Raw genomic sequence first — 27,984 nt, forward strand, 5'->3', positions numbered from 1 at the left:
CATTGGACTCTTCTATCAGACCGGAAGTGGGGCTGTTGTGCTTCCTGAATTGAATTCAGACGGCGGCTGTGCAACGATGTCGGGCGGTCCAGGGAGACAGGGTAGCAAAGTTGTATCGAAAGCGGCAACGGGCGGTGCGGGGGCCGCCGGGGCTGCCGGTGCACCACCGGCCGTGCCCCTGGCCTCGCCGCTCATGGGGAAGAAAAAGAAGCCGTTTCTGGGGATGCCTGCCCCGCTGGGCTATGTACCCGGGCTCGGCAGAGGGTACGTCTGCCTCGCAATGCTGGATGCAGCTAGCGTGCTAACAAGCTAAATACAAGTTGTTTTGACTTTTGTAACCCTGTTAGTGATTAGTGCTGCATCGGTGCAGTAACTAATCAACGTTTAGGATACATATTGCTAATGTACTTGGCTGTAAATGTAAGCGTACACATTCTAACCTATAATGGGACACATGCGATGACATAGATGTGGTTGATCCACAACTCTTGTTTTCAGTCATTGATTTAGAAGCACACAATTGTGTTTTAAAACAACTTGATCTTGCTGACCTTTTAAAGTGTCCGCTAGACCGACTTCTATCTCTTGAACCCATTCAGTGCTACTGGATTTACCACCCGGTCCGATATTGGTCCCGCTCGGGATGCGAACGACCCAGTAGATGACCGCCATGCGCCCCCGGGAAAGAGGACAGTTGGGGACCAGATGAAAAAGAACGAAGAGGATGAGGAAGATTTGAACGACACCAACTATGACGAGGTTGGTCAACCTCTTGTAGTTGTGGGGGTGCTGAGTGTGCAAATGGGCTGTGTATTCAATGTTCACTTTGTTCTTCCTTACTACGTTTCCTTTAGTTTAACGGCTATGCAGGTAGCCTTTTCTCCAGTGGGCCGTACGAGAAAGACGATGAAGAGGCAGATGCAATATATGCGGCACTGGACAAAAGAATGGATGAGCGGCGCAAAGAGAGGAGGTGGGAGGAAAACCTATAATCTCTACCAAAAATTGCCAAACCAAAAAAATCTTTTCCATAATGCTGACGTACCTTCTTCCAGGGGTTCTTCTATTTAAAAAGTGTGCTATGTTTTCAGGGAGCTACGCGAGAAGGATGAAATTGAGAAATACCGTATGGAGCGACCAAAGATCCAGCAGCAGTTTTCAGATCTAAAGGTAAAACACTGCATGTAAAATTAACAGCGACATATATGGCTAGCACGGATGTCCTAATTGAAGGACCTAGGTCACTTCATCCACTAGGTCGCATTTTGGGCCCATCCTACGTTGATTAATATGGGGGCAAGTTAGTTCCGAGGGTTTGGTTTGATGAACGTCCTTAGTTTACCTGTAGGCTTCCTTGACCCAGAGGCCCATTTTTTACTTCTCCTTTGGAACTCATCAGTCTTTAGTGCCAATATAGAACCCATTTAAATATATTCTATGTATCTCTTCACTTTATTGCACTGGTTTTGCGTCATGGTCACACCATATCATCCTGGTTTTGAAATGCGTCTATTTTCCCAGCCTAACTTTGTGGCAAGAGTTTCAATTTGAACCCTAACTCTGCTTCAACCTGTTCCTTATCTTCTCATCTTCTCATTGGAATATCTCTTTATCCTCCTCCTCGTATTTTTTTTGCTACAGAGGAAGCTGGCAGAGGTGTCGGAGGAGGACTGGCTCAGCATCCCAGAGGTGGGCGATGCAAGAAACAAGCGTCAGAGAAACCCGCGCCATGAGAAGCTTACACCTATGCCCGACAGCTTCTTCTCCAAGCACCTTCAGTCTGGTGACAAGAACACCACCGTGGACCCACTGCAGGGGGTAAGTGTAAGCACACAGATGTATTGCATTCTGCCTTTTCGATAGTGTACTTTGTTTTAGTAACACAATGCACCAGCAGGGGTCAGGCTCTTCCTCGGAAGGAAAGCAGACCCAACTAACAGCCCAGTTGTTGCCTCACCAGTTATCAAGCCCATTGAGACAACATGGAATGACATGGTGTTCACATGTGTATTATTTGAATCCTTCTTCCGGCATATAAAACATAAAAAAAAAACACCCACCTTTTTTAAAAAAAATGGCTTCTCTTCCAATGAAAGGACATATGTTACGTATGTTTCTTTCCCATGTCCATTAATGTTGCATACCCTTCCCCGACCAGCTGGGCGGTTTGAACACCCCCTACCCAGGCAGCATGACCCCCGGAACCGGGGAGTTGGACATGAGGAAGATCGGCCAAGCCAGGAACACACTCATGGACATGAGGCTTAGCCAGGTAACCTATAAACCTGTCTATTAGAAGGAAATGATTGTATTAAAAACCTGAACTCTGTACTTTTTCCAATTAGCAACCTTCATTGGCTTGAGTTGTAGCTACAGTTCTAGCCGTATCCTTTTCGGTTGAGTGTTACTGATGGGGAAGAAGTGGATTGGAATGCAATTATTTATGGAGAAAATAAACCTTTTGTATATATTAACTCATAGATGAGGGTCTTATTCTTGAGAAAGGTTCTAGTAAGTTTAGATATGTTTCAATGGGTAAATAATTGCAGTGGAAAAGCTGCATAGTGCAACTTTTAGCGTCAATATGTGTCGTTGTTTTGTACGTCAGTCTGGAAACAAGTGACGCACAAGAGTTAGTCTCTTTTATTCAGTGTCTGTTCTGTATCCACAGGTGTCTGACTCAGTTAGTGGACAGACGGTGGTGGATCCAAAAGGTTACCTGACCGACCTCAACTCCATGATCCCCACCCACGGAGGAGACATTAGGTGAGGGCTTGCATGGCAGGAGGTGGCTGAAGGAGAGGCTTGACATGGACATACAAATAGTTCATCATAATCACATTGCTCTGACCCGCTTTTATGTTCAAGAGCCTACTAACAATTATTTAGAGCATACTTTCCACATCAATTGATTCTCGGTACTGATGTCTAGACAAGATTGCATGTTCATTCAATAATAATGCAACACATTTAAATAACAACGCATTATCCCTGGCCGTATCGCTAATGCCACACAGCAGGCCTCATCTATCGATTCATCTGTCTCTTGTGTAACCGCGTCCTCCTGTCCTCCAGTGACATCAAGAAGGCTCGTCTTCTGCTCAAGTCGGTGCGGGAGACCAACCCCCACCACCCCCCTGCCTGGATCGCCTCCGCCAGGCTGGAGGAGGTGACGGGCAAGCTGCAGGTGGCTCGTAACCTCATCATGAAGGGCACCGAGATGTGTCCCAAGGTGAGCTCTCTCCGATTCTCCTCCATGGCGCAAGCTGCTCATGCTGCCAGGCATAGATGTATGGAAGCAAATCACTGCCGTCATGTTTTGAATTATAAAAGCTATTGAAGTTTGTGTATGGAAGTCGTGTAACCATGATTTAATTTGTATCATTGAAACGTTATACTTTGAAAACAAGGTCATCTGAATTTATCGTTCTTGAATTAGTCTGTACCATTTCAAAACATGATTTCAATGTTCTTTTTTATCTGCGTTAACTAATTCAGGGACAAAAAGTAAAGTTCAAAATGTTTTAGCTCATGTACCAGGGCATTCCAAGGAAAGGACGAAGCAATCAAGACTAAATGTAATCAAATTGTCTCCTGTCATCATAGCTGTTATGATGTGTGATCCCCTCTGCTTATTGAGGCCTGAGTTTGAATATTCATAACTTACATAAACCGGACCATTTACCGGAGTCCCGCCTTTTTTACCTGTTAGCCATCGTTGGATTTATTCTCTAACTGTTTTCTTTGATCACTTGACTGACTCTAATAGACCGGCAGTATGTTAGATTGCAAATCTAAAATTCTCAATTACTTAGGCCTGTCCTTCGAATACACCGCTACTGCATTTACATTTTTATGGATTGAATTTTCTGGAAACTGAAAACCAGCTTTAAATGGTTCTACTTGAAATAACATTTTTGAAATTCGAAGCGGTGAATACAAAACGAAAAAATTCAGATTACCCTGTTTTTAAATTATAATAGTTCAATGTTATGAATGGGTTTACATTTCCATTTACAAAATTCAATGGCTATTAACATTCAAAATATGACGGCAGTGATTTGCTTCCATATAGATGTTTTCCTATTCTCTATCAGACTTCTAGCATTTATAACTATTTAGTTTTTGGTTTGGTTTGAGGTTGTTTCCTTTGTAGATGATTTATTACTATATCTTTCTTTAAATTAGTTCAGGTACAGTATGCAGCATTTATAGTTTAACGTAGAACACAATTTGCTGCAGCTAATGATTGTTTTATGTGATGTTTGCACTAGGGCTGCAACTAACGATTATTTTAATAATCGATTAATCTGTCCATTATTTTTCGATTAATCGATGAATCGGATAAAAAAGGAAACATTTGCAATTGTCGCATCTTCATTCAAAAACTGAACATTACTTCAAATTCACAGTTCAGACTGAAGTGTAAAAACATCAGGTTATTGCTCCAACGTCCCATAACTATTAAAAGTAATATTAAATGATAAAAACATAACTGGGATAACACAAAAAAAACATACAATATATGATATACATTTATATATATACAGTATATAAGGGAAGTCCATGGTTAACGGTTAACCGATAAGATCTTTAACAGGTAAATACTAACGGTTAAAAATAAATAAAATCATCTTAATTTCTGTCAGATGACAGGAGATCGTTAATTTTTATTGATATTGATACCATTTTCGAGACTCCTTAACGATCCAAGTCTTTATTGATACCACTATTGATACTTTTCTATTATTTGGTTGAAATAGAACGTGTATTATTGCTTTAATTGCTGATAAGATGATCGTAGTTCAAGATAGGACGTTAAACAGGTCATCATTCCATCTTTACTATCTATTTTATATTGCTGGGAAAACAAGTTTTCGCCGAAATTTCTTTTTTTTTTTGTTGCATTTGAACTAGGGGTGCAATGGATCACAAAGCTCACGGTTCGGATCGGGTCACGGTTTTTGAGTCACGGGTCGGATCATTTTCGGATCAACAACAACAATGAAGATAACAAGACAAATGTGCCTTTAAATAAAATCTTCAACTGTGTAAAAACAAAATAAAGTGACAAATTAGTTAATAATCCTGCTTCCTTTAAGCATGGTCAATATTTAAAAAATGTGCTATCTGAGGCATTATTCCTTCTTTTTAACATGGATAGGATAGTAAATAATCCCTAACCCTGGATTTACAATTCAGGATGTCTGCAAGCATTTCCTGGGGAGAGTTTAGAGTCTACACTCTCCCAAGGCAATGCAGACATCCTTATCTTCTTTTTTTTAGTTTGGTAGCGAAATACAGTTTCTGGTTTTTTTATTTGGCATTTTGTAAATCCATTGATTTCGGTTCGGAGACTCATTGCAAGGGGGGTTGGTTGTAGTCTTTTCGCTCGGTTTTAGCCCTACTGTTGATACGGCGAACCGAGCGAAAAGACTACAACCAAACCTAAACACGTCCGGTTCCGGTTTACGTTCAATGGGATTAATGGAACACCAAATAAAACACAACAGAAACTGTATTTCGCTACGATACTTGATGATGTTGTTAATACCGGAATTGTCCTCTAAACAATCCCCCCTGATGCTGACGTGATCAGCATAAATGCGCTGATCACGTCAACGCACAACTTTCTTTTTTTATCAGCCGATCCGCGGATCACTTGCGTCCCGAACCGTGATGGTTGATCCGTACGGATCACGGGAAACCGAAAATAAGGAACTTTAAAAAGAAAAATCGCATACTGAATCGCAATCGCAATATTGGTCGAAATAGATTATTACCACATGGTTCAGCCCTAGTGCCTGCTGACCACCGCCATCCTCCCTGTGTGTCCCAGAGTGAGGACATGTGGCTGGAGGCGGCCAGGCTGCAGCCGGGGGACACGGCCAAGGCGGTGGTGGCCCAGGCGGTGCGCCATCTGCCCGGCTCGGTGCGCATCTACATCAGGGCTGCGGAGCTGGAGACCGACGGCAGGGCCAAGAAGAGAGTGCTCAGGAAGGGTGAGTCACTGTAGTATATAAATATAAATAAATAAATGGGTGTTTACATAGAATGAGATTCATGTCATTCAAATGTTTCCATTGCGTTACTTTTGAGTCTGGGACAGGAATCTGCTGGGACGATCTTAGTGATTTAATTTTTTTGTGTACATACTGTTTTTTTATTATTGCGATACAATATTAAGCTTTATTGTATGATGTAATCTTTAGTGTGGCTGAGTGTATGGGTTTAACATTGGGTTCGATTGATAGGCCATTATTTTTTAAAGGAAAATGTTCGAACGGAACAGAACAATGCAGGAAAATAATTCCCATCCCAGCAAGATAAACCAAGTTTTCGACCTTAACAACGTTGTTAAGCCCCCTAATCCCCATCCCTGCTGTGCCGCGGTGAATGAACTCGTAAACCCCTTTACCAATGAGTTTGTTTACATGCACACTACTATACAGATCGCAATCAGCTTAATTCCGTTTCAGCCAACCGTCAGACCTGCACATTTGACCCACAGTGAGTTGAGTGAATAAACAAAAAAAAAAGAAGTTAAGAAGAGTGGTTGCCTGACTTACTGGTTGTTAAAGTTAGAATTTTGGGGTTCATGGGATGGTCACCCACATCCTCTAGTTATTTCCTGTTCTGACTTCTCACTTCTGAACACGTAATAGCCAAAACATTAGGATTTGGTTGGAGCAGTGAAAGGACTGTAAACATCTTAGTTGAAATATGACCTGATCAATAAGCCTATTCAAAATACTACTTGCAAGACTGAATAGAAAGTGGGATGAATGAAAACACTGTTTTAATGCCAAGAGAAGGTCGCCAATATGCCCGCAAAGAGTTTTCTACAACTATTCTGAATCCGTCTTTTGTCTAACAAATCACCTATGCCCCGGTCTCTGCACCCATGCAGTCACAAACTAGACCCTACAAGGGTTAGTGCCCGGGGTTTCACACACCGGCAGCTAGTTTTCAACATTCCCCAGTGAGGGAGATGGATGTTGGGCTTTCTCTGCAGAAGAATGTCCTCTACATGTCCCCATTTGCTCCCTGCTCTCTGTGGTTATATAATATACCGGTACCAGTACTACGGCAGTACTTAACCACATGATTTGCACCCTTGCAACTCTGTCCATCTGGTGTACGGCTTATTGTTTACTACATTAAGTTTACACTTGGCAAACGGTACATACCAGTGCATTCTGGGTCTTTTCTTAACGGCCTCTACGCCCCCCCCCCTCGTTTGCAGCCCTTGAGAATGTGTCCAAATCGGTGCGTCTTTGGAAGACGGCCGTGGAGCTGGAAGAACCCGAGGACGCCAGGATCATGCTGAGCAGAGCGGTGGAGTGCTGTCCCACCAGCGTGGAGGTACCCGCAGTAGAGTCCTAACCATACCAAAGAATCAACCATCCTAGTGGCTGTCCTCTCTCCCCGGCCATCACACATTGACGAACCATCCCCTCTGCCTCCTCCTAGCTATGGCTGGCGCTGGCCAGGCTGGAGACGTACGAGAACGCCCGCCGCGTCCTCAACAAAGCCCGCGAGAACATCCCCACGGACCGCCACATCTGGATCACCGCCGCCAAGCTGGAGGAGGCCAACGGCAACACGCAGATGGTGGAGAAGATCATCGACAGAGCCATCACCTCGCTGGGCGCCAACGGCGTGGAGATCAACAGGGAACAGTGGATACAGGTGTGTGTTTGTGTGTTCACAAAAGGGTCAAACCGCCAATATTGAAGACAATTGTTCGCTTATTTTTAAATTGGACGGTATGCTAAAAAGCTGAAATTGGAAGTAATGCTAAAAAGTGGCAAGTCACTTGCCACCCATACTGTGAATACCACACAGTGAGTTTCAGCTTTGTCTTCATTTTGGAACAGACTTTTTATTTCTTTGGGACTATCTAAGGGAATACCTCCTTAAACCTTCTCTGTTGACCTAGCTTCTGTTCCTACTGAGAAATTGAGACCACAAAAAACAGACATGTCAACGCTAAGTGCCGGTAAACATGCAGTTGCTTGAAGGAGGGAAAAAAAGGAAAGCAGCTATTTCCCATCATATTGGCAGCGCTGAAGAAAAACATTTGTGTTGTTGTTGCCATAGATAATGTTACAGTTTACCCCAAGGCATGCTCCATTTAGAATCAATTATGAAGTTTATAACAACGGTAACAACATCCCTGAGGCCTACCTGGTGAAGGAGTAAATGAGGGCTATTATCCTGACAAGAAAAACATTTCATGCCTTAATTCCAGATAGAAACATGCCAGCTGTTCGGCTCACTGTTGGCCAGATTTCATGCTGTTGACCTTTCTCTGGCTCATTCAAGGCATGGGCTACTGTTTCTGTTTCACAACGTCCAATCTGGGTTATTCTAGATCGCCAAACTAGGATCGGATAGACGTAGAGTGTCAACGTAGCGCTCTTCCTCTTGCCTGGGATTTCACCCTTCACCTAGTCTGGCTGAGCGGAAATGGACAGCGTCTATAGTTGAGCGTCGGATTCCACCGCTACTCCTCCCCTACTCCTCCCCTTCCTGTTGCTGGCTTTCCCGTATTGTGCTCCCCCTCAAACTCGGACACTAAGCAGTATGGCGAGTTTTGAAGAGAACTTTGACTGCAGCATTCGCTGAGGAAGAAAGATGTTCTTGCTGTTTTAACATTTAAATGTTAAAACGTCTGTCGTTTTGATAAGTCCCATGAGCTCCTCAAGGGCCAAAGGCCAGAAAGAAACAAACCATGTTTGTTCTTTTTATCTATAAAAGGATCTTCACATAGGCGACATACATCTTTAATCGTTTTTTGTGGCGGTTGGGATTGAGCCATCTCTTTGACAGCCTCTGAACGTCAAGACGTTCCATCAAAATAATTTCCCCCCTGGCACTATTTTGCATGGACACCGCTGAGGCTTCTCGGGGTTAGCCCCGCCCTAGACGATTGTGATTGGTTTAAAGAAATAAATACAGGCCAGCCCAGTTTCTCCCTGGATAGACGGCTCTAAATAGCGTGGTTCCAGACCATTCTTCTTGCTGTAGTTTGGTCTGGCTTTGCGAGACTACCCTTCACCTAACATTGAGTGGACGATGGTAAAAAGATTGTTTGCAAATTACTTTTAAGACACATTTGTCTGCAAAACCCTGGAAATTTGCATTGTCCCGCTTTGCCGATTGTGCGCATGCGTCGGATTATTTACTTATTGTGACCTACAAAAATAATATCCTCAAAGAGGCAGTGTGAATCTTCGTGCGCTCTGTCTATAGAGTACATTTTGATGGTACATTAGTTTAAATGACATTATAATTGGCGTGGGAAAGCAAATTGTCGCTCAACCCTTCAATAGTCAATATACGATCAGCAAATCGGAACAGGCTTAACGCTCTCCCACCACCTAAATGATTTGTGGTCTTCTCCCGCCGCAGGATGCAGAGGAGTGTGACAAGGCGGGCAGCGTGGCCACCTGCCAGGCCGTCATACGGGCTGTCATAGGGATCGGCATTGAGGAGGAGGACTGCAAGCACACCTGGATGGAGGACTCAGAAAGTGTGGGTATCTTCACTGCCGCCCGCCCCAGGAATGTACATCTTTGGATGTTGACGCCATGCCTCATGTTCATTTGTCTGTGTGGGTTGCAGTGCGTGTCCCATGGTGCTCTGGAATGTGCCAGGGCAATCTACGCCCACGCTTTGCAGGTGTTTCCCAGCAAGAAGAGTGTGTGGCTACGGGCTGCCTACTTTGAGAAGAACCATGGCACCAGGTACGTCACAGCAATGTCCTCATGGGGAGTCTGCAACCCTGACGGGCTGTGTATTTATGAATCCCCCCCCTTTCTCTGATTATGCCTTCCCAATTGCAGTCCAAATTGCTAAACCTATCTTAATTTTCCTTCCAGGGAGTCTTTGGAGGCTCTGCTCCAGAGGGCTGTGGCTCACTGCCCCAAGGCGGAGGTGCTGTGGCTGATGGGAGCCAAGTCCAAGTGGATGGCCAACGACGTGCCTGCAGCCAGGAGCATCCTCGCGCTGGCCTTCCAGGTGACCCACACGCACAAGGCTCATCCCCGCCATATCTATGGGGCTCAGATCACATCGGTGTATGTGACTTTCTCCCGCCGTTTGCCTTGAACTCTGTATGGGTATGTTTGTGTGTGTTCCTCTCCAGGCCAACCCAAACAGTGAGGAGATCTGGCTGGCGGCCGTGAAGTTGGAGTCTGAGAACAATGAGTACGAGCGAGCCCGTCGCCTGCTGTCCAAGGCCCGGAGCAGCGCGCCCACGGCCAGGGTGAGCCTTTCAGGGTGTCTTTCTCATTAGAAGGGATCTTATACCCATTAAAGTTGGGTATGGGATTTGGGAAACGCCAGCAGATTTTGAAAATACACAACTCAAATGGTCCTACCTCCTCTCCTTCAACGCCGACTCTGACTCCACCCATTCCAAGTCATGGACGAGCGAACACAGATGCGCGAGAGAGAGCCATTAGCTAGTTAGCTAGCTCCAGTAGCTACCGCAGGATAACAACAAACAGAAGCTTGCTCTGGGTCACAAGCTTTGAGTATGTGCACGAAGGGGTCACGAGCGGGGGAGGGGGAATGCAGTACGACGTTTGATTGACGTACTTACTGTCCAATGCCACTCTGTGGGTCTGGAAATCATTGGCTGGAGTTTTTCGAGCCCTGCCCGTTCCACAGATGATTGACTTGTTTAATTGTCATGTCAGTACCTCTAACTCAGTGGCTGTAAGTGGGTTATGATAAGGATTTCAAGTAAAAATGGCCAAAAAAGAGAATTCCATACCCAACCTTTAATGTTCCTGTCCAAAAGGTCGAAATAAATTGTTCATAATGATTGATTGAATGATTAATGAACAAATGATAATAATCGTGATACTTATATAAATACAAATGCCGCCTTTCCTCACTGCTGAAGGTCTACAGAAAGATGTTGTGTACTTTTGACCTCCCTTATTGTCATGCAGAGCCTCTGTTCAGCACATCAATTCCGGATGCATTCTATTTTGGCAGTCAAGGGTGGCCATGTGTGGCCCACTCTGCCCCAGGTTTCCCCGATGTGGTTTTGGTTACCCATCTGGCAAATACGGGCTTTTAGTCATCTAAACTCTTGAGTGTTGCGATGAAGCCTGAATAGTGTGTTATAATCAAGTTGTTGCATAACTGCTGGGAATCTGTCAGGCCTGGGCTTGCACAACCCATGCACTTTGAACAGCTGGCAAGACTCTGGCTGATAGTGCTGCTGAAGGCTTCTGTCCTCCACATCAGCCCAATGTAATTAGACCTTTTTAGGACCAGTTATGCCAAATTTCTTTGTCCGAAGTTATTTGTCACCTACAAAGACGAATGAAAAAAATAATCAACATTTTCTTTTAGATGCAGGACCGCTTAAATAGTACCGCTCCATAGTATAAGCCACAACTTATTACGCATCTTTCTCACACTCTCATACCACATCTCTCTCTCATACCACCCAATGGCGAGTAACAATTTAGTTCAGGAGTACTGTGAGACGAGTACGGCTCAAACGGCTCTGTCCGGATCACGCCCACTTTTGGAAGTGGAAACACGATCCTTACCGCACCTTTGCGCACCGAACCGACCCGGTGGAAACGCGCCAACGTTCATGGACTGAGTGCACTTTGTGGAAAAGTCTGCCTTATTTTCTAGTCTTTTATGAAGTGATGCCAATTCTTACTTCTTACTTTATGAAGTTATCTTTTACTCACAAACCCCTTATGTAAATTAGCTATGAGATTTGCATCGTAACGGCATTAGGAACTTTTTTTTGTACGCAAATCACTGAAAACAGCACTGCATTTTTCTTTGAAGTTTTTGTCTTTGCAATATCGAGTTATAAACCACTAGAGACCAATTGGTTTATAAAACATGATACAAGATGAACACGTGAAACATGTTTTTTGGCGCTTAACAATCCATCCTCAAGAAATGTGGCGGATGGCGAGTCAGGCGTCAGTTACAGATCGGTCACCGGAAGCTCTCGACGGAGGGTACTTCATCCAAGTCAACGTGTGTTTGTGTCCCTCCCAGGTGTTCATGAAGTCGGTGAAGCTGGAGTGGGTGTTGGGGAACATCGAGGCAGCCCACGAGCTGTGCTCCGAGGCCCTCAAGCACTACGAGGACTTCCCCAAGCTGTGGATGATGAGGGGCCAGATCGAGGAGCAGTCCGAAAACAATGACAAGGCCAGAGATGCCTACAACCAGGGGGTGAGGAGGAGGTGTAGCAGCAGTGGGAGGGGGGGCGGTGCGAGGGAGGGAACTGTATTTGGCGCAGCCACTCTTCTACCATGATGAGGATACAAGTCCTGGCCCGGCTCACTGGGTTGGATATTTTTAGTTTGAGTCTGACTCGAGTGCCCCTTCTCTGGTCTGAAATGGCGTGTTTCTTGTTGGGTTGTTTCCAGCTGAAGAAGTGTCCCCACTCCATGTCCCTGTGGGTGCTGCTCTCTCGTCTGGAGGAGAGGGTGGGACAGCTCACCAGGGCCAGAGCCATCCTGGAGAAGGCTCGCCTCAAGAACCCCCAGACCCCGGAGATATGGTAAGACAGCCCCCCCCACACACCGCTATCATCCTACTTCATCTGAGCTGTGAATGGCCCAAGCAAATACAAACTGGGCCAAGTATTTGACAGATTACTAATACTGAGTGAATGTATTTGACACTGTACATGATGGTCTTTTTCAGGTTGGAATCAGTCCGACTAGAGTTCCGGGCAGGACTAAAGAATATCTCCCACACCCTGATGGCTAAAGCCCTGCAAGAGTGCGCCAACTCTGGTGAGACATCTAGAATTCCTGGTCCACCTATTTGATCTGGGCTGATGTGTTCCGTGTTAAGATGTATCGTTTTCTTACTGATGTGGATACAATCTGACTACTACTCGCAGAAACAGGAAGTGTCGCCGTTGGTTACGGTGCTAGTTAGGCCCAATTTCATTTCGACCCCTTGCCCCTTCCCCTTACCCCTCCCCCTTGTTTTGAAGGGGGAAGGGGTAAGGGGTAGAAATGGGATTGGGCCTTACTCTCGTCTTTCCTCAAGGCATCCTGTGGGCTGAGGCAGTGTTCCTGGAGGCCCGGCCGCAGAGGAAGACCAAGAGCGTGGACGCGCTGAAGAAATGTGAACACGACCCCCACGTCCTGCTGGCTGTGGCCAAGTACGGCTCCTCTTGTCCTACTGTTTCACAATGTTCTCACAATCATTTGTTCCTTCAGGCTCTGTTGGTCTTACTTTTCATCAAGGGTTGAACGGGAATTTTTAAAGTCCACTTTGCCTTAGGATATTTCCCTACATAGCTGTAATCATCCAGGAAAGGGCGTGCATGTCCCACCACAGTGTGTCTAATGGTGTTGTTTTTATTGCCCCCCTCAGGTTGTTCTGGAGCGAGCGTAAGATCACCAAGGCCAGAGAATGGTTCCTGAGGACAGTGAAGATCGAGCCAGACCTGGGAGATGCTTGGGCGCTCTTCTATAAGTTTGAATTGCAGCACGGCACAGAGGTAAATATGCCTCAGGTGTGTGTGTGTGTGTGTGTGTGTGTGTGTGCGCGCGTGCACGCAGGGGGGGGTCTCCTAAATGAGGGAGCATTTACCGGTAAGTGTCTCGGCTTTTTTCTAGAGTGTTCTGCTTCTTACAAATGTTGTGAAAATTGCGTTCCATTTTCTTTTTCATACAAAAGTGGCTGAACAGCGTAGAACACAGTTTATGCTTATCGACTATAGCTGAATGCATACATACATTGGACAGTTCCGATACTATGTTTCCACTAAGGTCACATTTGTATTTCACGCTTACATTTATTAGTAATGCCGACAGCACAAGTATTGTAGAAGAAAATACCACCTGCCCCCAACATCACAGCTGTGTCCAAAACAAACAGTGTCATGTGTACTACTCTCTAAATAGAAACTAGCTCAGTGTTGAGGTTTCTCTCCAACAACCCTGTATCACTTTGGATGAAAGCGACTCAATGGACCTCCATGAAAGCAGCCCCCGACACGCACCACCCTAATGTTGTCACCCCCGCCCGCCCACAGGAGCAGCAGGAGGAGGTACGCAAGAGGTGTGAGAACGCCGAGCCGCGCCACGGAGAGCTGTGGTGCGCCGAGTCCAAACACGTCCTCAACTGGCAGAAGAAGATCGGCGAGATCCTCACCCAGGTGGCGGCCAAGATCAAGAACACCTTCTGATCACGGTTTCATTCACACGAAGGATTCAAGGCAGTTTGGCAGGACTCGGGCGCTCGGCACACGTTAGGGGTCGGGGGAAAGGCTATGAGCTGTGACTCTTGTTCTTTTTTTCCCTCCCGCTGTGTACAGTGATATGTATACAGTGGCCACACTCTTTCATTACAGCTGTTCACCTTTTTTATTGCTTTGGTTGTGCTCCATCTGGCTGAACTGTGGAAAACAACGAAAGAAACATGTATTTTTATGGGTTAATTTTGTCTCGTTATATTTTTGTTTTGTGTGCTTAAGTAAACGGCGTGTATAAGCGTATCATTCTAGGGAGTTGTGTTGTTGATTCTTTATTTGTGATGCGTTGTGTTTGACTGAACCCCTGCAGGTTTAAGATAACATTTTTCTCAGCTTGTTTATTTGATCTCTTACAAACTTAGTGGGTGGGTTTGATTCCCCCATATTATTAAAACTCAGAAAATTGTAATCTTTTATTGTCTGACCGTTTTAATGCACATGGTTATCTCCATCCAAGTCCCTTTCAATATATTGTAGTTATCTGTTGTAGAGGTAAGGTATAGTCCTACATCATTGCAGCTTTATAGCTTTTCAATGTTGCTTGAATTTCTCAACCGGAAACTGCATTAAAAAAAGATACCTCTGAACCTTGCACCACTCAAACGAAAGTTTATGTTTGAGGAAGTTTTCCTTGACTTGATCAGACTTGAGTTTGGAGCGTATTCTTAACCCACGAGTAGCAAGCAACCCATGACGGTAAAGGAAACCGGAGCCGGCGTTGGATTTGATAACTCGGGAAAAAAAACACGTGCGATATCAACCTCCTGAATGGTTAAACTTTCTGCCTGCCTACCTCTTGCTTTGGTTCGGATACAATCATTCTGGGTCGGCTGGTAGCTACCAAAGCCATCTGATGGACTATCATTTCTTCTCAAAGCGATGGGTTTTTATGTGTTGGTCCCGCAATAAAATATGATAAATGGTGAGTTGGCTTCGTTCGCATGCACACGGACACAAAAATAACATCCATTGCATTAAAATGTTCCGCAGTTGTGTTAAAAAAATTGCGTTTGGAATGGCTCCATACGTGTTGGCATTAGCCGCTGATTACTGAGCAACGGGACACGAAGAGCGCATGTATCTGCAAGTATTAGTTGGCGCGCTTTGGCGAGGGCACACAGTAACAATTATGCGTGGCGCAACAGCAGCCTACAATCATCTTGCGATCCTTTTTTAATTCAAGTGCATATATTCCACAGGGTCTCAACGGGTCTTTTCTTCGAAGTTTCACCATGATTATTCTGTTGGTCGTTTGCTGTGGTGAACGCAAGTGTAACTACAAGGAAATCCACGACACCTACCGAAACATCATCCTGGTAGAACTTCAAAGTCTGGTACGCAGAGGTTGTGGTGTGATCTTTCGGGGTTAAGTTTCGATTTGAATTGAAATGCCAAGTAAATAGTGGAGAGCCTCCTAAGACGTGCACTCATGGATAAAAACGAGTATGCGCCATCTGTGGGTGGCCTTGCCCTCCCTTACCGCCAAATTTTTGTCTGCATGGCGTTGCATTTCACACTTGGACTAGCTGACGCATGTTATTTATTTCAGAATTTGACCAGCAAATTAAACGTATCCAAAGAAAGGGACCACTGCCCATCAGCGAAGGTAAATAACTGTACCTATAAAAGTTGACCTCCTTGTTTCAGCACCATGGACAGGGTTAAGAGAAAGGTTTCACTGCTCAGCTCAACACTTCACTACTTATACCTGACAGCTCCAGGTTATCCTGCCTTTGTGTCACATGTGTTGCAATGTCAATTTCTCATGACAGGCACACCACATCCTACGGTCTATTCATGGTATGATTCAACAGTTTAGATGCCACAGGGGTAAAAAACGAGCAACGGCCTTGGAAAAACCAGTCGACAGCATGGAACAGCTCCTCACTTACAACTGCAGACAGAACATGGTGAGGCGTTTACAGGAATAACTTTTTACACACTGGTCTTGCAGATAAGCAAACCCACTCTATCCCCCTTTAATAATACAGGTTATTTGTATCACTTATTTTTTAATGAATTTTACTACCTATTCAAATACCCCCTTTATCTGTGATATTGATGACATTGCTTTCTGTGATCGCAGCCATTGAAAAATCATTCATCTTATATTGCAGAAGGTTTAAGAAAAGTTGTGTAATACTTGTTATTGTACTTTTTATATCTTCAGGTAAAGCAAAATAAAGTTTGTCCTGCGAGAAAAACAAAAGGGAAGAGACGACGGCTCCAGCGCATTATCATCATCAAGGCACTCATCAACTGTTGGCAGAAGTTTCAAAGCATTCTTTCACTAACTCTTTCAAAAAATAGGAAACCATGATATCCCACGTGATAATGTTTCCTAAATTAACAGATTATCGTTCAACAGATTAGCGTTTGCTGAACGAATAAATGTAAATAGACCAAATACAGTCAATAAAGCTAGATGTCTTGTCATACGATAGATGTTTATATTTTGTAGCTTCCAATGTTTGGTAGTCTCAGATCTATAGTGTACTGTAGAACCTCCTTATACAAGTTGTAGTATTTCTATACTGTAAATTTGATCATTGTTCTGTTTCTATAATCCTGTCACATGATTATATATAAAACATAAATCATACACATCAGTGATGGGATCATTTCGTGGTTGCACTGAGATGAATAAAGTATATTTTATCTTATAAGTAATAAGTGAACAAGATTAATAGATAAAAAATGTTTCCTTGTGATTTTGTGGCAATTTTTAATTAATCACAAACATTCCTATAATGCGGATAAGAGTCATCAGTCCATACTGCCGTAGATTTTACAGTGTAAATATGCTAGTTTTTCCGCCTGGCGCTTCCTCAGCAGGGGGAACCACTCCCAGTGGTTCAGCTCTACCACCCTGTATCCTGCCAGATGGAGCTGTCTCCTCTTCAGGGCATGAAGCCCCATCAGCTGCTCTGATTGGTAGCAGTAGTGGTTCCTGTTGGACACCTGAATGGCCAGCTTGACCATGGTTTTGTTCAACTTCGTAGGCGTGTCAGTTAGCATGCGGGGCATGGTCGTAGCGAGCTCCGACTCCACTCTCATCTGGTTTACTCCTTCATCAGCCTCCAGTCTGAGCAGAGCTGGTGGTGAAGATTGATGTGACAAACCTGAAGGCTCCATGTCCTTTTTAGAGGAGACCATCTGTGTTAGGAGATCTTCAGTGAGCCTCACCCCTACCATTGCTAACAATTTCTTGTGAGCATGACTGGTTGACAAGCTCTTCTCTGGAATTATAGCAGTTTCAAGACTTACGTTCACAGGTAGCGGAATCCCGGCGGGATCTAGGTGAACCAACAGGTCTATAGAGCGGGTGTGAGGCAGAATCATTCTTTTACATACAAACTGCCTGCCCCCCAGCAGATCCTGCAGCAGTCGCTCTGCCTCCAGAACCTCTGGTTTCTGGCATATATCCGTCTGAGCGTACCTCCACAGCATTTTCGCAGCCTCCTCTCTTGGTCTGACCGCCAACCTTGGTCCGGTCCAGTGAGGCAACTCTAGCCCCACCGTCCCATCTAGAGTGAACAGATCTTTGCTCAACTCCAGCTGGGTCTTTTTCAATGCTTGGCTGACAAACTCCGGGCTCAGGGCTAACGCTAGGAGGTCCTCTGGGAATTGCTCAACAAAGGCCAGGCCTAGAAGCCCTGTGAGAAGATGCTCAGGATAGTGCTCGAACTCTGCCTTTCTCTGTCTCATAGCTGCAACAAGGCTGGAGTACAAGTCCGGACACTGGGAAGGGGGAATACCCAGGGTTCCAAAGGACCACAGCAGCTTGCAGGAGTCTTTGCTCCGGCACTGTTGCGCCAAGGAGGGCAACCTCTCCGCCACAGACATGAGAATAGCATCGCTGCGGTAGTGAAGTGCAGAGCAGGCCAGCGTCACGTGCATCAGCCCCATGACGCCCATTCCCGGGACTCGCCGTGGCACCTCCTGAGCCATCACTTCCAGCCACACCTTGTGGTCAAGGTGGCTGAACCGCAACAGTTTCATGACATTCACCATAGCAAAGTCAGTCATCTCCCCCACCACAGAGTGGGCCTTGTCTACGAGGCAGGCCACGGCTCTTTCGGAAAGGGATGTCTGCGATTTAAAGAGCCCCAGGCACACAGTGCCCACCTCCTCTGGTTCAAGTTTATCCAGGTGGCGCAGTAAGATCGTCTCAATGCGGCCGACTAAATCCTTTGGGCAGTGCCTCCCTTCCCCCATAATGTATACCAATTGGACAAGCTCAGCCACACCCATGTGCTGCAGCTCCACAGAGTCATAGAGTTGTTGTAGGAACTGAGGCACTGGCTTCTTCAGGCAGCGCCACAGGTCGGCCGCCAGCAGCAGCTGGGGGAGGCTCATCTGAGGAGCCCTTTGTATCAGCTCACTCTCAAACTGCCCGAGTATACTGTGAGCCGGGGACAGGGCCAGCCACACAAAGGACTCCAGCACCTGCAGAAGCTGGGCGTGGCTGAACTGCCGCAGGTTCTCCACCGAGTAGCGGAGGAGCATGATGAAGCGCGTGTCGCTCCTCGCCAGCGATGTCTGCTCCGGCTGCAGGTGACCCAGCTCCCGGAGGAACTCGGCCACGTCCGCCGCCTTCAGGCTGCCCTTCAGCACCGACGCTTTGTGGAGAAGCTGCAACGCCCGCTCGGATCGGATGGCAGGCGGCCTCTGGCTAAGGTCAAGGGTCGTCGAGGCGTACTCCGGCCGGCATCGCTGAAAGGCGCGTGGGTCGGGTTTATAAGGATCGTCCTCCGATGGTTGGGCCTCTCTGTTGTCAAAAGACCGCGGTGGGGTCCTGTCCTCGGAGGCTTTGTTGAAAGCCAGGTCCAGTAGCTTGTTTTTGGTGCTGGAGAGGCGCCGTGAGGAGCTCACACTGTAGTGGTTGCTCTGCTGCCTGAAGGAGGGCGTGGCGACTATGAAGCCCTGTGCGTCCTCGTCAATTTTGGCTTTGATCGCCGCGGCGTCACTCTCCTTCTTGGGGCGGCGATACAAGGTGGGGTTGTAGTGCAGCCGATACACCCCCGGGTGGACAGCTGCCTCCGTCTCCTTCTGTTGCTCATCAGCCTCAGCCTCTGGGTCGCAAAGAGCCCTGTGAAGTTTCCTGGCCAGGAGGACATCCTTATAGCATTGGGCGACATGGCCTCGCCTGGCCAGCTGGCGATAGATCACACATGCAGACATCAACTCGTATGCTGAAAGGCAAAGAGAAGACGGCAATGAAATTATAAAAAATGTAAGTTCTGCTTGAAAAGTTTCTCTTTCAACATGGTATATCATTTTTGCATTCAAAGTATAATGATCAATAAGGGTTTATTTGATGTATCAGCAAATCATAACAGTCATAAAAACATTCATTCCAGATACTAAGTGACTATTGACATTCTTTTTCAGCTATAACAACAGTAACAAGTAACAGATTCGTTGCAGGGCGGTTATGTTGTCAGTCATTGAAAAGGTATACACATACAACAAGCCTCCTACTGTCAACTTCCTACCTCCACGTGAAGGGTATCTGTCGATGACCTTTTAACTGAATGTTTCGGTCTAATTCCAGGTTAGAGGTGCTAACATTGTAAGCTATTTTCCGTTCTCAATATGTATTTTGAAACCTACATCAAAATATATCGTCTGTATGTTTACTTAGACTATTTTACCAGAATACAGTGCAGAAGACTCGATCCTGCAGCTCAGCCGAGCACTAATTATAAAATCACGTGGTGTCACATAACCGGAAGAGTGTAACCAATATTGAAACCCGACAGTGTACATTATTTGACTGTTAGCCTTTCGAGTAAAATAAAATAGATAACTTAAATGGCGAACCTAGGTTGTAAAGTTTGCCATTCACTTTCAACAATAAGCCGAACTGCAGCCGTCCGCCGAACCGTTTCTGTTGCGGAAGCGGAACTTTTGTTTCAATAGAGGGTTTCTCACGGGAGTACTAACCTCACGCACAGTCTTGAATAGCCGATCCGCCAACGATATTGACGTATGTATTACTATTTCTAAATCAAATCGTAACATAAAGAATGTCGACCAGTCTAGACATGTGATGACGTTTTATTTTCTTTGGTTTTAGTATACATGCATTATTGGCAGAGCAAACTTCAAATCACTATTTCTGGTCAGGGAAAATCTAACTTTGATTCAGTCAATGTTTAAAAAAAAAAGTAACTATAAGTACCGTAATGCGTACGATGAGACTGAACCGTCATGCGTTATTTCTATCTAATTCAAATAAAATGATCGCCTGGTTTCCTTCAGCAGTGATTGGCTCTGTGATTGACAAGCCATGGCCAGTGTGGACATGGATCCTGATGTTGCTCGGAGGCTCTTCGAGGAGGGAGCTACCTTGGTCTTGCTGGGAGTTCCTCAGGGCACAGAGTTGGGTATTGACTACAAGAGCTGGAAGGTTGGTCCCCGCTTTCGAGGTGTTAAGATGATTCCTCCAGGATTGCACTTTTTGCACTACTCTTCTTCTAACCCAGCTCACATTGGAGGTGAAACTGGCCCAAAGACCGGCCTCTTCCTCACCCTTAAAAGTCGGGAGATCCTTTTAGCTAACTGGGATCCAAAAGAGGAAGATCTAGACTTCTCACCCTCTGAGAATGAGGAGGAGGTGAGTCGTGTCAGGGCCAACCTACAAGACTTAGACCCATTCCTTGGGCCCTACCCATATGAAGTGATGCGAAAGTGGGTGTCTCTGACCGACCGCCTGACCCAGGACGTGGCCAATCAGCTGCAGCCTCTGTCTGGCAGAGTGTGTGCCTTCTGTGACGTCATCCCCGAACTCCAACTCAAACACACCAAGGATCGGGAAGAGCAAAATCTGCCGAAGAATGACGTTGCTTGTCAGAGTATGAAGGAGGGCTTAGAAAAGCTTCCCCAGATGAAGCAGAGGGAAGGCACAGAGCTGCGCTTCTCCAGTATCCCCAGTCAGACATACCCTCCAGGTGCCACACCTGCCCAGATCACCCAGTGTAGCCTGGATCTGAGCTACGCCCTGGTGAATCTGCTGGAGAAGCACTACAAACTGAAGCCCCTCGACGTTCTAGGTGAGTGTCCACAGGGTTTGTTGGGGGTCAAAGCAGACATTCACTTATTTTTTTTATACTTGACTAAATGGAAAACGTTTTCTGGTAATATTTACTTTACCAATGCTATCCTCCTCCACAGGTGAGCTTCAGTTTGCCTTTGTATGCTTCGTGATCGGGAATGTGTACGATGGCTTTGAGCACTGGAAGCGGCTGCTGGCTCTCCTCTGTCGCTCGGAGGACGCCATGCGAAGCCACAAGGAGCTGTACCTGGGCCTCATCGCCGTGCTCTACCATCAACTCGGAGAAATCCCACCAGACTTCTTTGTTGACATTGTATCGCAGGACAACTTCCTCACGTCCACACTCCAGGTAGCCAATTCATAACTGTGACTAACCATCTTTAAATGTTAATCCAATAATAATGCAGGCATGTCAGGGCGTGTAGAAGGTATGTATTAACCTGCCCCGATAGCATTTTCTGAAAATGCTGAATAACATATTTCAGATTTTCTTTTAGTAGATGTTCTATTTGAAATTTTATTTAGCAATTAAGAAATGTTTGAGTTGTGCATATTAAAGCAGAATTTACAAGCATTCTTTCTCTTTACATCCCAAAAGCCATTAATGAATAAATTTGGACAAAGTAAACAATCTATGGCTGTTTCAGGCCTTTTTTAAGTCCACTCATGAAATGAGTGGTGCTCGGGCACACATTGCGCGGGTATTCACCAAGGCTGGGCAGAAAAAATGCCGAAGCTAGCGAGCTAGTCATGTATTTTTGGGGTCCTCAACCTTACACGAGCATCAGCCAATTGAAATGTACGTGAACATAGTGTACTTTTTCTGAATAATAACAGATCCAAAATTGCTATGCAATAAGGAAATACAAGAACGTAATATTTCTGACCATACTCTACCAACATCCAGTGCATTGTATCGTTTATAATAGTATCAACCCTCCTTTTACATTCATTGTTTTCCAGGACTTCTTCCAGTTTGCAATCGGGCCCGGCGTGGACAGCACCCTGCGGAAGAGAGCGGAGAAGTTCAAGGTCCACCTCACAAAGAAGTTCCGCTGGGACTTTGACGCCGATCTGGACGACTGCGCCCCGGTCGTGGTGGACCTGCCCGAAGGTGTGACACCTGAGTGATCCCCTTCCTCCATCCCTCTGCTGCGGGCCACGTCAGGTAAAGAGACGGGACACGCAGCCCGAAGATGCAAGCATAGTCCCACCGTTGTTTGAGAAGATCGTTAATTCAGTGCCAAAACCATCTCCACTTATAATGAAATACTATTTGTTCCTATGCTGTTTCAAGCAGTGATCATTTAGATTCAGATGAACTGTATCATTCTATCGGATATCTTTGGTGCAATAAGAACAGATTGTGACAGCAATGGAATAGTTCTTTGTTGCCCTCTAGTGGTCATAATGCTGTTCTTGAAAAAAAAGTCATTGTAGTACTTTGAGCCCACTGCACTTAAAACCCATGTTGGATACTGAACATTCATTCAGTTTTTTTTTTTACAACTGGTCAGCAGCTGTTACAAGCATGTCGTTGCTATACACTTAACTGTCCTCTTATGCTATCTACTAACTGAACAGTCCTTCCCATGATAGTATCTACTTAATGAACAGTCCTTCCCCTAATACTGTCTACTAAATGCAGCACTGCCTTTGCAGGATGTGTCAATACTTCACTGTTACCTCCCAGTAAGTCATTGCTAATTTTGGGACTTTCTTTGGACTCTTTTTTATGGTTTATTGCAGTTTCGGGAACCCATTTAACAAGTATTCCAGTTTGATTTGTGGAAAAGCAATTTCTCAGTCATCGCCCATGTGCTCCTTATTTCTAGGATCTGGAGCAATAAGAATCTCATTGTAAGTAATATGCATCAGATGGCGGTCAATCATTTATCATTCAGTTTTGGAACATCGATGATGAAACTGAACTATCACAAAGCAAAATAAACCACAATTGTACTTATTTTTGTCAGGCAGAGTTCACGATTTGAATGGAGTGATTGATTATCATATTGTATTGAGAACTTGTTATACGCCCTACATTCCTTTGTATTAAACAAAGCATTTCTTAAAGCCTCATGAATAATGTGTTATGTTACACAGCAGATTCAATTTTCTTCAACACATAGAAGTGGTTCCAGAATGGTAACTATTTCCACTAGATGGCAATCATAGCCCTAAGGTTGAGGAGCCATTGGAGGTGATGGTATAAAGTATTTTAAACAGTCAGAATATAGACACCAGACCCCTCCATCAGTATGGTTAAATGCCAACAAAGCAATGGAGACGATGGTGTGTCTGTAACCCTTCCCCCTAATTTTGGAAGTCTTGTAACCTCCAATGTTGTGAGATTAGAGATTATAGCATTGGTTCTGTGGATTCTCTTGATTTTCAAAGTCTTGGTTAAACACCAAAAATGTCTCCAATAAACAGAAAAAATGTGATCCTTTGATTCTCTTGATTCTTAACAACTTGGTGTATAATTAAGAGTTGGTGTGAAACCATTTGGCGCAATCTTATTGATTGAGATTCAGCCAAAAGCGCTGAGTCAAGACGGGTCCATCATGTGAGTGAAAGCCAAGTCTTGGCACCGATCAAGGTAATTGGGTTGACTTTGATGGATGCACATACAACAGTTAAGACAAACTGCATTACATGCCTCTTTATTAGCCCTGAATGCGTGGGTGTGAGCCATGTGACGGATGGGGACAGACATGCTTGCCTGTTGGACCATCAGTCTTTACATCCATTCATTAATCCATTCATTTATCGTGTGCCAGTCCCTCTGTCTCTTAAGCTGGCTGTCTTCTTTGTGATCACTAAACCAGCGCCTCTCTCTCCTCTTTGAAGCCGTCTCAGAACATTAAAGCTGCTGTGAAAAAAAAGTCTTGAGCCCTTTAATGGAATTATCTGAATCAGTTGGTTCAATCAAATTTTCCAAATCAAAAGGGTAGGCCCTGCTAATGTCGATCCAGATCCCGATACACAACGTCCTCCTTCCTTTTGAAACTTGGCACTGTGGAACTGATTGATTTCATGGAGAATATACTAGTAAAGCTCCTTTTTTTGATTATTGCCTTTGAATAACATAAAAAAACAAACATGTTTCACCCTTTGCGTTTCACTGTGAATGCCCTTCAGGCCTTTCTGTGTGATGACATTTCCCAGATAAAGAAAATGATTTGCAAATCACTAGCAGAAACGTCGTGATTATTTTACTTTGCATGGTTTTCATTCTTCTTTTTGTTCAGTGGTGTGCAACGGTGTACATTGTTTATGAAAAACGATCCCAGCTGATGCCGTCCTTGCTACGGCCTTGGCATTCCTCTCCCCCTTATAGGATCACAGTAAACAACCAGCCAGCCAACAATTCCTTCACTTTTCCTGGGTTATCTACACAACTCGCCCCAAATCCCCTTTCCTTCTACACGATTCTGGTATGGAAAACATTTCCCTTTGTTATCTCTAATTGTTTAGGTTGGTGTGGTCCCCCCAGGAGGTGTGTGGTCAGTGGTGGTGAGGGGGGGGGGGTCCGAGTTAGGACTGCATTGATTTTGTGTGTGTGTGAAGTCTTTCAGGGCCCTGTCACTCCTATACATATTGGGAGGCTTTCTCTCTGGGTAAGGAGGGCTGGAACCGGTCAATTCCGTAGATCTCCTGAGCTACTCTGTACCCTGCCATGGTAAACACAGGGCTCTCCTTGCCCTTGGCTCACTTAGGGGCCCTTTTGGTGCTCTTCCCTATTCTTCCCAACCATGAGGCTTAGACTCTTGTCCAAGACTGGACTGTGTGTGTGTGTGTGTGTGTGTGTGTGTGTGTGTGTGTGTGTGTGTGTGTGTGTGTGTGTGTGTGTGTGTGTGTGTGTGTGTGTGTGTGTGTGTGTGTGTGTGTGTGTGTGAAGCACACCCATTTATAAATAAAAAAGAAACAAATTGAATTATGAGATACTTGTATGATTAAGTGATTCCTTTGAACAAATACAAGGGATTTATTAAACCACTTAACTTATGTCATTGGTTTTAATAGCCTAAGCGTTGATGTATGAAACAGCTCAATTATTGGAGGTCTTCTGGATTTACTCCTGAAGTGGATGAGTTGAAGCGATCAGGTCCGTTTCAGCAATAGACACGGCTCATTGAAATGTTTTCTTCAAGGCCAAATGCATGACAATCTTTCATTACAACCAGTTCGTCCTTCAATGTTTATGTCATATTTCGCCTTGCACAAATTGCACTGACATATTCCAAACATCTAAGCCAAACACAGTAGGATATAACTACTATATAATAAGATCTGCGATGTACATTCAACAGAAAACAACGATGATGGAGCGAGGGTATGAGGGATGGAAGCGGAGGATAGTTTAATATAAACACGATCAGAGTATGAGGAGTTAGTTGTTTATACAAATTGCACAAGACATTGGAGTCATTCACTCCTGCCAATCCTGTCCTCTTTTGTTGTTGTCTACTATGCATCAGGGGGAAATCTGTTCCAATTGGTAAACTTTTTTTGAAGTCATGCAAGGCGCATAATTGTAATTAATGGCTTGTCAGAGAGCGGGCGTTTGGTGATTAACCATGTCTCTGTGATTACATATGGGAAACATATCGCCACAGCCTTGTGAACCACTGTGCCGTTCAGTTGCCTTCTCTTCTCCACGGCTCATAGGGCTTACGGGATGTGAGGATCCATGAGCCAAACATCAGCCATCTCCTCACACACTGGGTGTTCTGTGTTAATGTTTGTGTAAAGGGTGAGCTGAAAGGTGTCCGTAGCACAACGGCAAACAGTTTTCATAACTTAGCTTTTATTAAAAATATCAATCACACAAATAGTGATGAATGGCTAATCTCTGTTTTGCAGTTAAAAGTGAGTAGGCCTGTAAAGTATTTCTACTACTGCTATTCACACCATTCACAATAGTTTTGTTTCATATATAAAGCATATTTCACTCAGGGTAACCCAAAGTGCTATTCACACTAAAAAATAACATAAAAGATTGCTAAAACACTTAGCTACAAACTAACTAAAAAACACTAAAGGCCTTCCTATGAGAAAGGTCTTCAGGGTTTTACCTCCCCTCCTCCCCTCTCCTCCCGCTCCAGCATGTTGATTAGCGGCCTGTGATTCCTCTGTATTCCCCCGTCACCCCTAAACAGCAGGGCTTCACATGTCTGACTCGCGTGACCCCAACCTGAGGGAGGCACGTGGACCACTTTCCCACAGTCTGTGTGTGTGTGTGTGTGTGCGTGTGCGTGCGTGTGTGTGTGTGTGTGTATGCGTGCGTGCATAAGTGAAAAAAAGAGGTAGAGAGACCAGGGCAGGTACAAGTGAGGCATGGGAGCACGTGAGCACTGTGTTCTGTTAGAGTGATCAGGTCAAGTCATAAAGAGCTGGGGCTTAAAGCACTGCGTAAGACCTTTGAGGTCTGGTCAACAGGCGTTTGTTATGCATGCGTTTATGTGGTTGTGTAGTACATAAGGACCGCACAAGTGGCCCATACATCTGCCCGACTCACCACACTTGCTACACTACATTTCGCTATCAGGTGAGTGCAGTGCAGTTCTCAGATGTTACTTATTTTCTTTATATTTAAGAGATCACATATTCCATTAGTGTTATTGCAGAATCAAGGATCTGGCCTGTGTCTTGCCTTAATTGCCTGTATGCTTCAGACCTTGACCAGTCGGATGTGTAATTTAACTCGTACACCATTTAGCATAACAGCATTCTCTCTGTCTCTCCCTCCCACCTGTCAGTCAGTTGAATGATCCTTGTGGTGTGTGAACATGTGTGTGTGTTGGTATGTTGTCCTTGGCTATGGACTACAAAGCTGAACTCTGGCAGACATTGTCACAGCCGTAAGGAGTTGGATATCCCTTCCCCGTGACACACACATTCACACACACACACACACATGTGCATTGTGTTGAGAGCTTACGTGTGTGTGTGTGTGTGTGTGTGTGTGTGTGTGTGTGTGTGTGTGTGTGTGTGTGTGTGTGTGTGTGTGTGTGTGTGTGTGTGTGTGTGTGTGTGTGTGTGTGTGTGTGTGTGTGTGTGTGTGTTGTGCGAGGGCTTAGGGATGAAAATGGAGCCTCTCGTAGCAGGGGGACTAGGGGCGGACCCCCTGTAAACCGTTGCATGACAGGGGAGGGGTGTGGGGGGTCCAGGTGGTGAATTGGTCTTTCACAGCAGGCCTCTGTGCTAATCGTTTATCATCTGAATGTTTAACACTCGCTCTTCAGTTCTTGGCCATTATTATTCCTTCATGTCTCTCTCTCCTCCTCTCTCTCTCTCTCTTACTCACTCACTCACTCACTCACTCACTCACTCACTCACTCACTCACTCACTCACTCACTCACTCACTCACACACTCACTCACTCACTCACTCACTCACTCACTCCATCCCTCAGTTAATCTTTTTCCATTTCTGTTTCTTTGGCCACTTATACTTCCACTGCCCATTTCCTCCAACATTTATACATGATTTATTATCCAGGTTTTTTGTTTCGGGCGGTATGTGTGGTAGTAAAATACAAAATATATATGGGGTCTCGCTCTCCCTCGCTTGCTTCCTCACCCACTTTCAACCTCTGTCTCACTTCCTCTCTCTCTCTCTTTTCTCTACCTACTCTTGAAATGGA

At 45.1% G+C, this 27,984-nt stretch overlaps 3 protein-coding genes across 8 annotated transcripts; 2 read left to right on the top strand and 1 right to left on the bottom strand.

Annotated features, from left to right (window-relative positions):
• On the top strand, positions 1-16,897 carry prpf6 (PRP6 pre-mRNA processing factor 6 homolog (S. cerevisiae)). 3 transcript variants are annotated; one of them, XR_008895549.1, is made up of 25 exons: positions 1-264; positions 600-759; positions 855-973; positions 1,092-1,170; positions 1,642-1,818; positions 2,159-2,272; positions 2,672-2,766; positions 3,076-3,232; positions 5,840-6,002; positions 7,247-7,365; positions 7,474-7,692; positions 9,418-9,540; positions 9,631-9,752; positions 9,888-10,026; positions 10,154-10,273; positions 12,052-12,228; positions 12,426-12,559; positions 12,706-12,797; positions 13,060-13,174; positions 13,390-13,516; positions 14,054-15,194; positions 15,472-15,606; positions 15,822-15,878; positions 16,045-16,182; positions 16,443-16,897. XR_008895549.1 is itself a non-coding variant. In XM_056589968.1 (21 exons), exons 1-21 carry the CDS (start codon positions 77-79, stop codon positions 14,204-14,206), a joined length of 2,892 nt encoding a protein of 963 aa, XP_056445943.1. In that variant the 5' UTR covers positions 1-76; the 3' UTR covers positions 14,207-15,395. The 3 variants fall into 3 exon arrangements, 1 of the variants encoding a protein (XP_056445943.1); XR_008895550.1 differs by having other exon boundaries at positions 16,087-16,182; XM_056589968.1 differs by lacking the exons at positions 15,472-15,606; positions 15,822-15,878; positions 16,045-16,182; positions 16,443-16,897 and having other exon boundaries at positions 14,054-15,395.
• Positions 14,724-20,145, bottom strand: LOC130382314 (FAST kinase domain-containing protein 5, mitochondrial). 2 transcript variants are annotated; one of them, XM_056589981.1, is made up of 2 exons: positions 19,930-20,145; positions 14,724-19,467 (listed from the first exon to the last, which is right to left on the bottom strand). In XM_056589981.1, the coding sequence occupies exons 1-2, from the start codon at positions 20,042-20,044 to the stop codon at positions 17,039-17,041; spliced, it is 2,544 nt and encodes an 847-aa protein (XP_056445956.1). In that variant the 5' UTR covers positions 20,045-20,145; the 3' UTR covers positions 14,724-17,038. The 2 variants fall into 2 exon arrangements, with proteins under 2 accessions (XP_056445956.1, XP_056445965.1); XM_056589990.1 differs by having other exon boundaries at positions 14,727-19,467; positions 19,771-20,144.
• Positions 20,018-24,217, top strand: aar2 (AAR2 splicing factor). 3 transcript variants are annotated; one of them, XM_056590019.1, is made up of 5 exons: positions 20,018-20,264; positions 20,540-21,330; positions 21,452-21,681; positions 22,296-22,500; positions 23,168-24,217. In XM_056590019.1, exons 2-4 carry the CDS (start codon positions 20,568-20,570, stop codon positions 22,461-22,463), a joined length of 1,161 nt encoding a protein of 386 aa, XP_056445994.1. In that variant the 5' UTR covers positions 20,018-20,264; positions 20,540-20,567; the 3' UTR covers positions 22,464-22,500; positions 23,168-24,217. The 3 variants fall into 3 exon arrangements, with proteins under 3 accessions (XP_056445994.1, XP_056445977.1, XP_056445985.1); XM_056590002.1 differs by having other exon boundaries at positions 20,543-21,330; positions 22,296-24,212; XM_056590010.1 differs by having other exon boundaries at positions 20,259-20,399; positions 20,543-21,330; positions 22,296-24,212.
• The last annotated feature ends 3,767 nt before the right edge of the window (positions 24,218-27,984 follow it).

Source organism: Gadus chalcogrammus, chromosome 1 (assembly GCF_026213295.1).
Source record: "Gadus chalcogrammus isolate NIFS_2021 chromosome 1, NIFS_Gcha_1.0, whole genome shotgun sequence".
Lineage (NCBI taxonomy): Eukaryota > Metazoa > Chordata > Actinopteri > Gadiformes > Gadidae > Gadus > Gadus chalcogrammus.

Bases quoted from the DNA above. Each gene is read 5' to 3' on its own strand.
- prpf6 (XM_056589968.1), top strand. From the start codon at position 77: ATGTCGGGCGGTCCAGGGAGACAGGGTAGCAAAGTTGTATCGAAAGCG. The intron at 1,171-1,641 runs GTAAAACACTGC...TTTTTGCTACAG, and splicing joins AGCAGTTTTCAGATCTAAAG to AGGAAGCTGGCAGAGGTGTC. The intron at 2,273-2,671 runs GTAACCTATAAA...CTGTATCCACAG, and splicing joins TGGACATGAGGCTTAGCCAG to GTGTCTGACTCAGTTAGTGG.
- LOC130382314 (XM_056589981.1), bottom strand. From the start codon at position 20,044: ATGTACACTGTCGGGTTTCAATATTGGTTACACTCTTCCGGTTATGTG. The intron at 19,468-19,929 runs GTAAAATAGTCT...TTTGCCTTTCAG, and splicing joins GTCTTCTGCACTGTATTCTG to CATACGAGTTGATGTCTGCA.
- aar2 (XM_056590019.1), top strand. From the start codon at position 20,568: ATGGCCAGTGTGGACATGGATCCTGATGTTGCTCGGAGGCTCTTCGAG. The intron at 21,331-21,451 runs GTGAGTGTCCAC...CCTCCTCCACAG, and splicing joins GAAGCCCCTCGACGTTCTAG to GTGAGCTTCAGTTTGCCTTT. The intron at 21,682-22,295 runs GTAGCCAATTCA...ATTGTTTTCCAG, and splicing joins TCCTCACGTCCACACTCCAG to GACTTCTTCCAGTTTGCAAT.